Raw genomic sequence first — 14,460 nt, forward strand, 5'->3', positions numbered from 1 at the left:
AATAATTATAATTTGTCATGTTGATTATATCAAGATGGGGAAGCCCTAATAATTATATTTCGTCACTACTGCCGATATAATAACTTCTATAAGAAATGCTGACATAAATAAAAAAGGAACAAGTCAAATGTAGTCTAGCCCGCCAAGAGATACTAGATTCTTCTGAGCATGATATATAAGTGCATATGAGCATCCAACCTTCTGTCGCAAGATGAAGTTCCAACACTCTATGAGACCCATTTTTTGTGTTGACTAGTTCCAAGGTACTTAGTATGGTGACATAGTTAGGTGGATTTGGTGTCAACAGTCTAGTGAGTTGGCATGGGGACGTTGTTAGGTGGACCCCACTATCAATGTTCAGGGCAACTGAAATGGTGGTTCTGTGGGACCCATTTTGTATTGACTAATTCCAAGTTAGTTACAATCTATTGAATTCTAGGAGTCATAATAAGAGGCTCATTTATGAAAAAATGTTTGGAAAAATCACATAATGTATGATTGTTGAAGTTTTGATAGGCGTGTATTTATCTCTTTCCCAATTGAATAAATATTAATGAAACATCCACAAAAAAGAAAGACCATGAAGAGGAGAAAAAAAACAAGGAAGCATTCATAGCATAATCTGATTATTCTCGAATGAGAAACCTTGCCAAACACGCCATGGCCCTGTTTGGATTGCAAGCATTTTTTACGGAATATTTTTCTTATTAGGAATTTTTTCCCTTTTCATAACTAAGAGGGAAATAATATGTCTATGGTTAATTTAGAGGGATATATTATCATAATTTCAAGGTCCCAAAGTAAAAATTTATTAGGACTGACTCAAGTGATCTTATTTTTGAGGCTAAAAAAAGTTGAAACTCTTAGAAATTTTTTTCCTTTCCAAACGTTTCCAGAAAATTCATGCAATACGAACAGGGCATTAGCTAACTCAATTTTTTTTACCTAAATCGAGATTTTTCCTAATTTTTTAGCATAAGCACACACCCCCGCCAAACCATGGAATTATTTTTCCACCCTAACCCTAGCTCCTCATTATCCCACCGGAACATAAAACATTTAAAACAAGTACGATGGAGACGTTGTCATAACATAAGCATAAAAATAACTGCAAAGAAGGTTAGTTCCTTTCCTCCGACTCACAAAAAGGGAGCAATTATTTTTTCACCCCCTGTAGGATGATGCGCCCCACTGTTAACATGATTTGACGTCAAAAAGCTTTAAAGTCTGCACACGATTCACATTAACAGGGGGGGTGAATTATTTATTATCCTACCGAGGGGGCGAAAAAAATCATTTAACGTCGTGGAGTTTTTGCGGCGAAATCAAGCTCTCTCTCACTTGCCTCTCGCCCCTTCACCTCCCTTCTATATATATAAACAGTGAGAGAGGAAACAAAAAGTAAGGCTCTGTTTGGTATTCCCTCTCTCACTCCCTCTCTCGCTTGCTTTTTTATTTGAGATCGGAAATCAAAACCCTAGGAAAAGCGAAGGGAGAAAGAAAGCGAGCCTCTTTTTTTTTTCTCCACCGCCGACACATCTCTCCGATCAAAACAGGTACGGATCTCTCTCTCTCTCTCTCTCTCAATGATCGATCTCTGTTTTTGTTATTCCTGCTCATCGATCGATCGTTAGATCTTTGTTTTTTTAGATCTTTGTTGCGTGTGGCCGTGTGGGTAATTTGGCTTTGTTCTGTCACTTTGCAACTCCCGATCAATTGTTTTCTAGGGTTTAGGGTTTTGGTTTGCGCTTATTCATCACTCTCTGTAAATTAGTTGTCTTTGTTTTTTGTTTTGTTTTTGCTGAATGACGTGTTAGATCTTTGTTTCCTGTGGGGAATTTGGCTTTGTTTTGTCACTGTAGAACTCCCGATCCATTGCTTTCTAGGGTTTAGGGTTTTGTTTCGCGTTTTTTTTTTTTATCACTCTCAGTAGATCAGTTGTTTGTTTTTTTTTTAATTTTCAGGATTTTTTTAGGAATGGCATCTCAGCAAGCGACAGCTGGATCTTGTCCGCCTGCTCATGTGGTATGTATCATGATTTGATCATCGCCTTTAGAGTTGTCCATTATTTTTTTAGGTTTTGTGATTTTTTTCTTTGCTTTTTGAAAAAAGTGTGTTACGAATTGGTGGCAGGTTGGGAATGCGTTTGTTCATCAATATTACCATATCCTTCATCAATCGCCCGAGCTTGTTTTCCGGTTTTACCAAGAAAGTAGCAAGCTTGGCCGTCCTGAGGCTCAGGGATTGATGAGTTCAATCACGACTATGCAAGTAAGTTGGATTTATCGTGTATTTTACCCTATGATTCAGCTGACACTTTGAATTTATTGTGGACACCCGTGTCGTGTCGTGTCCACACTCCTTTACACACTTTTAAATATACTACTAGAAGTCTAGAAGTGTTAGTAACAATGCTAACTTTATATGTATGTACATGTATGAGCGTGCCACTATTTCTAGATTTTTAGGGTTTGACATGTCAAATACCTCGCATCTGTGTTGAAACTCGGCACACAAATCCGTGTTCTCAAATCTTGATTATATATACTTTCTATTTTAGCCGTGTCCCCGTTTCTAAATTTTTGGAGTTTGCCGTGCCCGACACTCTGTGTCCGTGTCGACACGCGACACTTGTGTCCGTGTCCACAAATCATAGATTTTACCTCATTTTAGTTTAAGGACTATCTGGCTCGAGTTCAAGAGGTGTGGATAGATAGTTTAATGACTATTTGTCCACAAATCTTGAGTCGTATGAACATAGCTGCTGTGTAATTTTTTTCCTTTTTTTTTAATGAATTTTAGGCTTGTGATGTGGGTAAATGGGTATTAGTTACTGATTATGTGTCTTGTAAGTGGGTAGATGGGTTTGTGATGTGGCACTATGTACTTCTATTTTAGTACTTGTATATCAATAGCAAGAAGAGAATTTGTATCCAAAACAGAAAATTATGTTTCAGGAGAGTTATGGTTCCTCTCGAATTGAACCGTTAGGAGGCCCGGTTGCCTTGAATCAACCTCTCCTCCCCTCTTCTTCTAAATCTTTCTTTGTTTATTTGTATTACGACTAATTAGGCACGTAACATCGTAGTATAGGCTGTGGAAGCAGAAGCATGTTGGGCTCTGGATTTGAGACTTTCCTTGTTATCTTGAAATTGGTATTTCTTTTATGTAGTCTTATATTTTGTCTCTACAGGCTATCAATGAGAAGATACTATCTCTCGACTATAAAGAATTTAGAGCCGAGATTAAGACAGTGGATGCCCAGGAATCACTTGATGATGGAGTGATTGTCCTCGTGACTGGATATCTGACTGGAAAAGACAACATAAAGAGGAATTTTACGCAGTCTTTCTTCCTTGCCCCTCAAGACAAAGGTTACTTTGTTTTAAATGACATATTTAGATATACGGAAGAAGTTGAACATCAGGAGGGGAACCTTGGATTGGTTAATGGTGTGAGCACGCCTATTTCACCTGACCAAGGTGCTAACAAAATGGGTTTACATGTTTATAAATCGCTGCTCCTTTTTTGTTAGTTTGATGTTGAGGAGTGTTGTTTTATCTGCAGATCCGGTCCCAGTTGAGGATCATCAGGTTGCGGAACAAACAGCTTCTTTTTCAGAGGAAGAAGTTACTGCTGAAGAGGTCTATAACCCTTCCGACAATGATGATGGTTCGGTCATGGAAGAGGAAGAACCTGTAGATGAGGTGGTTGATGAAATTCAGAATGATTTTCAGATGATTCAGAATGACTCGCAGATGGTGACCGATTCTGGTTCTAGCATCCAAGAAGAAGTGCCTAAAAAGTCATATGCTTCAATTGTAAGTGGTCTATCTGATGGTAAAATGACTTTCTTTTCTTCCATGTTATTTTTTACTTGTTTTAAACAACATATAATTTGATACTACGATGAGCTGTTACATGGCAACGTCTTTTGCATGTGCTAGTTTCTCCGTGGTTAGGTATTGATTGGTTATCTGCCTTAGGCTTAGAATTGCACGTCTTCATTGCGGTGTCAAACTATTGAAGTTCTTGATGGTTATTAATCTGGTATTTCTAGTCGTTTTAACATTTTTGCTGGGTATAGTTGAAGGATATGAAAGAGAGTGCACCACCTCTATCAGTTCCTGCAGCAGCACCTGTGAGACCAGCACCTCCAAACCCTGAACGGCAAGTGGTTCCCACTCCAACACCAGCTCCGGCACCTGAGGTACCCGCTCCCAGTTCTGGTTCGAGCGCTATTGAAAGTGGAAGTGTGCAAGAGGCCGAAGGTTTCGCTTTCCCTTATCATGAACTAATCTTAGTTCTATGAATTTATATATGAGAAGTTTTCTTCCCTATCCTCTCTATGGTGGTCATTTATCTGCTTCTTGCAGCCGATGGATACTCGATTTACATTAAGAGTCTGCCATTGAATGCCACACCTGCGCAACTAGAGGAGGAGTTCCAGAGGTTTGGACCCATTAAGAGTGGTGGTGTTCAAGTTAGAAGCAACAAGGTTCCTTTCAATTCAATCGTGTACCTGGTTTTCTTTTGATCCCTTCATCGTTCAACTGCCATCAATTATGGATCCTTTTTGTCTTTGATGGTGCAGATGCAAGGATTTTGTTTCGGTTTTGTGGAATTCGAAGCAGCAAGTGCTGTTCAAAGTGCAATAGAGGTATCCCTGCATATACATTCTGTACCCAGAGACCATTTACATGGTGTCCTGGTTCATATTTCAGTTGACTGATATGATGGATTTCTTGTCATTCAATTATTAGCTTTTACTTATCTTGATTTATTTCTCTAGTTTCAAAGTAAAATTTTGCCAAGGTTGAGCCAATATTCATTCTTGTTGTCTCATTTCTCCCAATCCCTTTTTCATTATTTGCTCACTTAAATACCAGTTATTTAGTAATGTTGCAATTCGTGGGATCATGGTTGATTTCAATTATTCTTCCAGCTGATCTGTAGCAAACAATAGTACAATAGTACCTTGCCAAAAGAGTGTTTTTTTTTTTGGGTGGGGTGGGGGTTACTGTTGAGATGTTGAAACCAGGTAGTGTGGGGTGGCGGGGTGGGGGTTACTGTTGAGATGTTGAAACCATTTCTCTAGTCGACAGTTGTATGCTTGCCATATATGTGTGTGTTCTTTCTTCCAATGAACTATGACTTGTCTTTTTGGTGGATAGGACCATTGGCGGTATTCCTTTCATCCAAATAATATGTTCTTTGTTATGCGTCCATAGTAAGCAAAATCTTTCCTGTCAAAGTTTGTTGTTGGATGATTAATTGCATTTATCAGTTCCTAACTTCCCCTATTCACCTATTCATGTATGCTTTCCGATGAAAGTAGGGTGTAGTATCATTTAGAGTTGATTATTCTTATACTTATACATGCATTTTGTAAGTGTTCACTATGTTATGCTCTATGCAGTGTTGTTAATCAAATATCATATTTTGATAATGTTGCTGATTTATTTCGCTATTTTGACCATGTTCTTTCGAACGCGGTCTTAGTGCCATTAAAAAAGGCAAAAGTGAAGAAATAGATAAAATAACAAAAATGATTATAAAACGTGGTCTCTGTGCAACTAAAAAAGACTAAGTTGAAGAAATAGGCAAAATAAAAAACGATTATGAAACAAATGACACCCATGCACTTTATTAAGCTCAGTGTATGCTAAAAGTGAAGCATAAACACAATAGGAAGAAGTTTCTTGAAGTAACCAATGGTTCGTCAAAAATCTGTATAGAATTCGGTAATGGAGTCCAATTTGTTGAAATCAGAAGTACTATGTTCAATTAAGGTTTGGATTTTTTAAATCAAAGGTTTGGATTTTTTTGCCTATAGATTTCACTAATGGCAATGTTCAAAATAACCATAACAGTGTAGGCATATCAGCGTGGAGCCAAATCAATACGTAATGATCAGTACATACTCCTGGGATTCTGATAACAAATTTCCTCAAGCTTCTAGAAATTGAAGGATACAATGTGTTTCCAATACACTTTTTGTGTTTATTTTACTTCTACTGTCTTTTGGTGTATCTTATTCAAATTTATTAGGTTTCTAATGTGTCACGAGCTTGTCAGAATCAATATGTTTGCTTCTTTGTCGTTTTTCTTTGCTAGTACTTGACCTTAAAGTGTTGATTTAACCGACACTTTAAATTTATTGCTGACACGCGTGTCCTGCCGTGTCCGACACGTGACACTTGGACACGCGTGTCGACAGTCTTTTGGACACTTCTAAAGGTATTTCTATAGGTGATGAGACTTAATGAGGGCGTGTGAACACGTTTTTGTACCGTGTCAAGTGTCACATTCAGTTTTATTATTGAACATTGTGTTTACCTCTTTTATTATTAAGCTTTCTTTTATAATAAACTCTTATTTTAGCTCTTCTTTAACTAATGTTTGGGGCTATATCCCCTCCCACAAACCTAAAACCCTAAACAAACTCTTATACCAATACTATATTCATTGTATCATATCGGTCCCCCTTTCTCGTTGTATATTGGGGAGAGAATAGAACTATTTTAAATTGATGAATGCGTTATTATTTGATTGCCTTGTATTTGTTTTAGATTATAGTTCTAATTCTACGATTTATTAGTTCGTTAAATGGATATAATATTTATATTGTTACAAATTATGATAGTAATCAGTAATGTTATATGTATGTACGTGTCACCATTTCTAAATTTTTAGATGTTGCCATGTCAGACAACTCGTATGTGTGTCGAAACTCAACACACGAATCCGTATCTACAAATCATGATTACATATACTTTGTATTTTAGCTGTGTCCCCGTTTCTAAATTTTGTGGATTTGCCGTGTCCGACATTCCGTGTCCGTGTCGACATGCGACACTCGTGTCCGTGTCCACAAATCATAGAGAGAATGTTTTTTAAAATAAAAAATGAACAATAAAAATAGTTTAAACATTATGAAAACTACACAAATGGCACAAAGCAAGGTACTAGTAGTCTAGATAGTAGGTACCAGATTCAGTGGCGGAGCTAGAGGGGGGCAATTGTCCCCCCTTATTTGCTATTTAACCTACAGAATTTAATGCTCTCTCTCTCTAGCTAAAGTCTTTTTGGGAGGGAAAAAGGACAACAGGCAAATGATATCAGCACAACCATGGTTTGATATTCACTAACTCATTTTGTCTTTTAGTGTTTAAAAAGCTCTTACAAGCCATTAAAAAAACAAAATACAAGGTGGTTCGTGCAATTATTAAAACGTGGTTGTGCTGATCAAAATATGGAAATTTTGTATGGTGTAACCATGTAAGCCCATATAGTTCAGTATTTTTTCAAAAAGTATTGTATGGGTCATGCCATATGATGATCCAAACCAGCCATTTGATGTGCCACAATCTAAATAAGTAACGCCTCAAAAATCATTTCCATAGGATGATCCCAACCCTCCAATCTATGGAGGCTTTGATAATATACAGTTCCTCTAGATTGGAGGGCTAGGATCATCCTATGGAAATGATTTGTTGGGTTCTCCCTATTTGGAACATCTTGCCCCCCTGATGTAATCCTTTGGTGTGGAATAAAATTTGTTACCTGTTCAAAAAAGAAGAAGAAGTATCTCTTGGAGAGAGAGGATTACCTCATAAAAGCAATACTTGCCAATGTTCATAGCTACCATTTATCCCTATTCAGATGCCCGGTAAGCATAATAAAAAGAATAGAGCAGATACAAAGAAATTTCTTATGGGAAGGAGCTGACGATAGGAAAATGATGCACTTGATCAGGTGGGTGGAAGTTTGCAAGTCATGCAAAGGTGGGATTGGGATCTGAAGACTAAGAGAAGTTAATAAAGCTTTGCTTGGTAAGTGGCTTTGGAGGTATGGAGAAGAACAGTCTAGTCTTTGGACGAAGCTAATTGAATCAAAGTATGGGTCCTACCCTTGAATTTTGCTTCCTGGCCAAACAAGGGCAAGACCTTATGGAACCTGGCCCTGATGGCTTCTATCTGGGTTTTATGGAAAGAAAAGAATCCGCGCACATTTAAGAGTGTGGTTAATAGTGCCTCTGTATCTTTCTCGAGGATCATCTCCTCAGTCGTCTCTTGTGTAAAAGGTCTCCTTAAATTCTCATTGTAGTCAGCCTCAGATATTAAAAGGTGCTGGAATGAGTTCTGCAGTAGTAGGGAAGCTGAAGATATAGTTGCTCCTAGATGGTCACCACCGGACTCTAGGTGGTTGAAGTTAAATTTTGATGGCTCTAGTTTGGGAAACCCAGGGCCCTTGGGTATATAGGTGTGAGATGAGAAAAGCACCAGAAAGTGGGCCTTTTCAGGCTCAATAGGAACTGCAGACTCGAATGAAGCGGCAGTGAGGGCTATCCTCCAGGAGATAAGATTGATGTTGGATAGAGAAAAGGACAATATCATAGTGGAGGGTGGTTTACTAAACATCATTAGATGGTTGGAAGGCCGATCTCCACATCCTTGGAGGTTTTTAGAGCTCCTAGATGAGATCTTGGACATGGTAGAGGGTCATTTGGTTTGTTTTCAAAACACATTAGGAGTTCGGAAAACGGAGAGGCAGATCGCCTTGCTCAAGCAGGAGTGGATCAAGCGGCTTTAGAGTTTTTTTTATTATCTTCAACCTTTAGTAGTTTCTCTATATGTTCCTTTTCCTTTTTTGTTTTGTGCTCATATTTCCCATGATTGTTTTGGTCATGGCTGATCCTTTTTAATAAAGCCCCACCATTTTTTAAAAAAATGGCCAACGGCAGTGGTAGAAGCAGTTCCCATGTCTTACTTGTGTAGAATTCTTATAGCTATGGCTGACAAATTTAAAAAGAAGTATCTTTCTTTTAATGATGATCCTCGTGAAAATTCATATTTCTAATCCGCACCCTATCAAGCTCCTTGCTTGTGTGGACCCTTTCAAGCACATGTCTGAAAGCCTACTACATTAGGAAAGCTTGCTCATTGGCAAATGATCTTATCCGAATTTGAAATCACATATCTAAGGGGGGTAGATAGTTGTTGACCACCTTTCTCCTCACCCTTTGGCTGTCCATCAACCCATTCTTGTGGACTGACTTGATGTAAAAACCATCAATGTCGAAGTTAGGGAATGATACACTTACAGATTTCTGCTGTTCTCTCTATGCTGTGGCCTCTAATAATGAAGCTATGATTAGCGATATGGTAGATAAAAAAACTGAAAAATTTAATAAATTCAATGGATTCTGAAGGTATTTCAAGGAGGGAGAAGCTTCGTTCTTCACTCCTGCTGATAAAGTGAGCCAAATGTTTATTTCGCACTCTTATCAGGACAATGATACTTGATTTTTAATCCGTCGCTAGCAAAATTTTTTTTTTTTTTAATTTCCATTGTTGCTGTCCTCATGCTATTTGATCGGTAATTCTCAAATCTTTTGATGTCAAATGGATCTTCTCGGAGAATTTGGGAGACCTGCTAATCAATTTGAAACTGCTGAAACTCGACAGACATGTTTAAATTAGAAAGCGTTTGGTTCCTCATGCTGTCATGTGAAAGGAACACATTACAAGGATATTTGATGGAGAGATTAATTCCGTGACTTCTAATTACCAAGTTCAAGATTGATATCATTCGTTGGGGTAAGGTTGCTGATACAAGTTGGTCTTTTACTGTTTCAGAAACTTTATGAAAATGGTACAATGTGGTTTGGAACAGATCTGGGCAATCAAAAAAGTTGGTGAGATGGATCCCTCTGCCCCCAATTCAATGAAGCTTAATTTTGATGGAAGCTTTAGAGATGACCCAGATATGGCCGGCATCGGTGATGTGCTAGGATATGAAATTGGAGATATTCTTATATCCTAGTCGAAACCCTATCAGCATTTTTTATTCCAATGAAGTGGAATTAAGGGCTGTACTGGAGGTCATAAGATTATTTTGAATAGTACTAGAGGGCTTCTTTGGATAGAAGGGGATTTTGCTAATATTATCTCCTGGGCGATTTGAAAAAGCAATGGTCCCTAGAGATTTGCAAATCAGAGGTATTCTATCTAGGTTGGATTTGCTAGGTCATCCAATAGCATTGCTGTTGGCCTCGCTAAAAGTTGAGCATATAGGGAAGATCTTATCATCTCTATTTCTTATCTGATCCCCTAAGTTGGCCTAGTATGCACATTGCACCTCTTCTCTGTTTTGTTTTGGTACTGCTCGTCCCTCTGTTTCCTTATAATACAATTTGCCTTATTTTTAAATAAAAAGGAGAGGGCAAGGCATACCTATTGTCACCAAAAGGGGTCCTCATCCTTAAATATCAGGCAGGTCCCCCACACCAAATTATCCTATATGTAAAGATTTTAAGGAAAATCAAATGATATACTGACATGTTGGGAAATGCCTAAATTTTATGGACGTCGTCGCTTCAAATACCAATTACCTATATATAGCGATACAAATATATAGATGGATGGGTAGAACTCTACGTGTAAAAGGAGATCTAAAAGGATGAGAAACTTCCATATTAGAGAGATTTTGAGCCATTGTCAAGGGTCCAACTGTAATGGGATGATCTAGGCCCCTTGATAAATGGTGAATAAAAGGCATCCTCATCCTTGACAAGAAAAGCTTAACTATTAATTGTTTCCAAGCTTTTTGATTTTACAGATGGTGGTTCTATTAGGCATGGCACCCTTGACCAATTATGTGGTTGGTGGTAACCATTAAATCAATGGTCCTAACATGCCATATGTATGTCATCAGCATTGATTTGTACGCTTGCAATTTGTTTTCATGGTGTTCGTTCTTGGAAGTACAAGGATATTGTAACTCGTAACAAACATGTTCGCACTTTGTTCTAGAGCAACCCTATAAACATAATCTTTGTAAGAGGAGTCTTTGAGAAAGAGTAGCTCACTACATCGGAGATAACAAGTTCAAAATACAATGGCGATGCTTGAGTGGAGGCATATTCCTTCTATTATTTTGATAAATTTCTACTCTTACCTCAAACCAAAAAAAAGAAGAAAACCACATTGGCACTATGCGTCGTGTATGATGTGAATGGTCCCTCTTTGAGATGCCATTAAAGTGGAGCCCTTCCCACACCTTTGCTCAGTGTAATTGTTTGAAAGGCTCCTATAACAAACTACTTTTGTGTCCACTTGCATATTCTGCCAAAATTCTCTAATAGAATCCTGACCTTATGATATTTTGCTAAATGCTTTATTCATGCATTTCTCCTGGATAGATTTGGAAGAAAGCAGTGGTTCATTCAGCAGAAATCGTGCTCATTCCGATACATTATCTTCCATTGCTTTACAACTCTAAATTATCACTAGTGCAAGCAGTGGTTCTTGCACTAGTGACTGCGTTAGAGGGGAAAGTGATACCCACCTCACTTGTCATGATCAGGGATTTGAAGTTCATAGGGTGTGGGATTTCTTGAATGTACTAGGAATTGATAATTAGCACATGTAGAGTGTTTTCAGATTCTAAGGAGTTTGATATGATAAATTGATTGCACTATGAGTGAGCTTCAGTATCGAATAATCAGTTGGCACAATATCTCGGCTCCTTGAATGCTTTGTCAAGGTCTTTCTGCAGTTTTAGAGTTGTTTTTTTCCTGCTTAGTGATTGCTACACACGTTTCAATAACCCTAATGTTTGCTGAGTGTCTAGTCTGGCATTTCTATTGGCGTTTATATGGTTAAACTTCAGAATGGCAACTAAAAAGCTAGCTGGACCTTGATTTTTATCAATTTTCCACGTTACAAAATTTGTCTTCCTTTTTGATACATTTCGTTGTTTTATAGACAAACTTTGTTTCTTTATGTTTAGGCTTCACCCATTACAATTGGTGGTCGCCAAGCTATTGTTGAGGAAAAGAGAACGACTTCAAGTTCTCGTGGTAAGTGGTATAAGAAACCTTGTTCATTGTTGTCTAAAATATGATCTGAGGTTATATTTACAGTCGAAAGACCAATATTTCTGATGAATGAAAACATTGTGTACTTTTGTAAATGACATGCATTTGCATGCACAATGCAAATTTATGACATTGCTACTCATGGGCCGCAGCGTAGAACGTCCATGGTAATTGTTGCTGTTGGTCTGATGGGTCCACAAGATTAAGGTGTTGGCAGGTTACAGGGCAAAAGGGATAATCCTAACCACTTGATATTGATCCTCTCAATATTCTCCTGCAAATGCAACAGCAATATTCAGTATGGAAAAACTGAAACGAAATATCCTTTTCCAGTGAGACTTGCAAGAAACATGATCTTGTAGTGGCCCTCAGATCAATTGCCCTGATCACCACACGTGCTGCATGTATGGTGGGCCTCTTAGTAGAATGATGATGAAGTATAAAGGTTATTAACGTATTCAGAAATTTGTGCTGGACATTTTAGTATTTCAGGATGTGTTCATGCAGATTATATAGTACCGTGTCATTTTAATGGAAATCTATTTGCCACGGTGGATAGACTGGGATATGTTCATCTATTTTTTTTTTTTTTTTTGAGCTTTGATTTAATGAAATTACTTATTCTGTTTCTGCAGTTAACAACAGAGGCCGGTTTCAATCTGGGAGGGGAGGTGGGTTCAGGAATGATGGAATGAGAGGACGAGGGAACTATGGAAGTGCCCGGAATTATGGCAGAGGTGATTTCAATAACAGGTCCGACTTTGTGTACCGTGGTGGTGCTAGGGGTGGATCTTCTAGCCGTGGAGGTGATGGAGGGTATCAGAGAGTTGATCACATGGGAAATAGCAGTGATCGAATGAACCGCCCTAATGGGTTGACTGTCAGTTCGGCACCAAAATCTGTCGAACCGAGGGCTTCTGCTCCTCCTTGAAGACTGCTTGGTGATTTGTTAAAAGGTTTCATTTTTTGAGGATTGTGATTTAACAGGATGATTGGACAGCATGTTGATGGGTAGCTGCTCCCCTATCTTACTGCGATGAGGTTTTCAGAGGCTAACTAAAGATCTGTAAGGATTTTCACTCTTCAATTATTTTTTTTCCTTTTCCCAGAAGCAGGTGAGATCGTATAACATAATTAGTTGATAGTTTTGTTGTGTAGTACATCAGTGTCGAACTCCCTGTGAACTTCTGTTTTATTTTTTCTTTCTTTTTGTTTTTGTTTAAATATTTTGAGTGTAGGCAATTTCTTTCATTTTTAGTTTGTTTTCTTCTGTTATTGAAAAAGAAAGATAATTAGGTCTGAATTTTCTTTCTTTTTTTGGCGATTTGTTGGCTGAATGTATGGATATGGTTATTAGGATTCACATTGCCTTGTGCTCCCTACGGAAAACTGTTGAAAGATGATTATATGATGTTACCTTTGAATCCTTATCCTCTTGTCCCATTACTAGTTGTGAATGGATTGTAACGATTGGGGATTTTCTTATGATCATATTCTCTACAATGTTGTTAAAAGATCAGTAGTCATTACATCCCAATTTCTTATATGGGTTGAAATTTCAAGATAAGAGACCATTGGGCATGGTATGTGTTTTCTTGCAATCTTGTTTGTGTGTGCTTCTCTTGTCATTTATCCCAAATTCTGTCATTTCTCGGACTTTCTAAGGTCTCATTATTATCTCCCTCCACCCGATTTTGTTTCCAAACCTAAAATCCTAAACAAATTCTTATTCCAGAATTAAATTTATTGTATATTATTGGTGAAGATGACTTGAATAGATTGATGAATATGATCTTATTTGATTATATCATGTTTGTTTTGTAGTTATTGAATCCTATATATAAGATATTCTGATACTCTCTCTGCATATTAGAAACTGAAGATGACTTGATTAGATGACTATACTCTTATTTGATTAGATGATGCCTGTGGGATTTGCTAGGGACCATCGCAGAAGGCATTTCACAGCTGGGCTGTTGCACGAGCCACATTGGCTCAGATTTTGTCTTATTCATTTAACTCACCTTAGGTGGCTGCTCTCACATGCAACTGCCCAGTCGCAAAATGCCTTCTGCTATGGTCCCTACCAAGTCTGAATGTTTGTCTTACCCTCTTAGGGGTTGAATCCTAAATCCTATTTAGGCTTCTGCATGTGAGAACAGCTACCTTAGATGAATTAAATGAATAAGACAAAACCTGCCAAAAGCCAACCTGTGTGGCTGTTCTCACATGCGAAAGCCAGCTGCAAAATTGGCTAGCAAATCCCAACTTTTGTAAAATTTCTTACTTTTCCATTGTTTAATAACAAATTTAAAAGTAACTTTAACGATAGCAGTTGAAATTTTATTCAGAGGGACCATCAATTTTCTATGCTTTAAATAAGTCATAACTATTACATTTCCTTTATTCTAGGGAAGTTTTTTCAAAGGGAAACTGTTTCCTGCTATCCAATCAAACCTTAGGAATAAATTTACCAATGGAATTAAAATTCACAAAAATAAATTTATTATTTCATAAAAGGGAATTTATTTAACAAGGCTCCGAACATATTCAAAAGTAAAAAAGTAGCAGCCGAA

The 14,460-nt window shown here is 37.7% G+C and overlaps 1 protein-coding gene across 2 annotated transcripts; it reads left to right on the forward strand.

Annotated features, from left to right (window-relative positions):
• Nucleotides 1–1,264: 1,264 nt before the first annotated feature.
• LOC143860965 (nuclear transport factor 2-like) lies at nt 1,265–13,314 on the forward strand. 2 transcript variants are annotated; one of them, XM_077371832.1, is made up of 10 exons: nt 1,265–1,556; nt 1,965–2,025; nt 2,134–2,271; nt 3,194–3,482; nt 3,568–3,821; nt 4,088–4,271; nt 4,377–4,498; nt 4,595–4,660; nt 11,797–11,866; nt 12,520–13,314. In XM_077371832.1, exons 2-10 carry the CDS (start codon nt 1,978–1,980, stop codon nt 12,813–12,815), a joined length of 1,467 nt encoding a protein of 488 aa, XP_077227947.1. In that variant the 5' UTR covers nt 1,265–1,556; nt 1,965–1,977; the 3' UTR covers nt 12,816–13,314. The 2 variants fall into 2 exon arrangements, with proteins under 2 accessions (XP_077227947.1, XP_077227948.1); XM_077371833.1 differs by having other exon boundaries at nt 1,976–2,025.
• Nucleotides 13,315–14,460: the final 1,146 nt, after the last annotated feature.

This window comes from Tasmannia lanceolata, unplaced genomic scaffold (assembly GCF_043159265.1).
Source record: "Tasmannia lanceolata isolate RefF3 unplaced genomic scaffold, GAP_Taslan_0.1 ptg000037l, whole genome shotgun sequence".
NCBI lineage: Eukaryota > Viridiplantae > Streptophyta > Magnoliopsida > Canellales > Winteraceae > Tasmannia > Tasmannia lanceolata.

Coding starts and splice junctions, on each gene's coding strand:
- LOC143860965 (XM_077371832.1), top strand. CDS start 1,978: ATGGCATCTCAGCAAGCGACAGCTGGATCTTGTCCGCCTGCTCATGTG. Junction 4,499..4,594: donor TTCAAGTTAGAAGCAACAAG/GTTCCTTTCAAT, acceptor TTGATGGTGCAG/ATGCAAGGATTTTGTTTCGG. Junction 11,867..12,519: donor AACGACTTCAAGTTCTCGTG/GTAAGTGGTATA, acceptor CTGTTTCTGCAG/TTAACAACAGAGGCCGGTTT.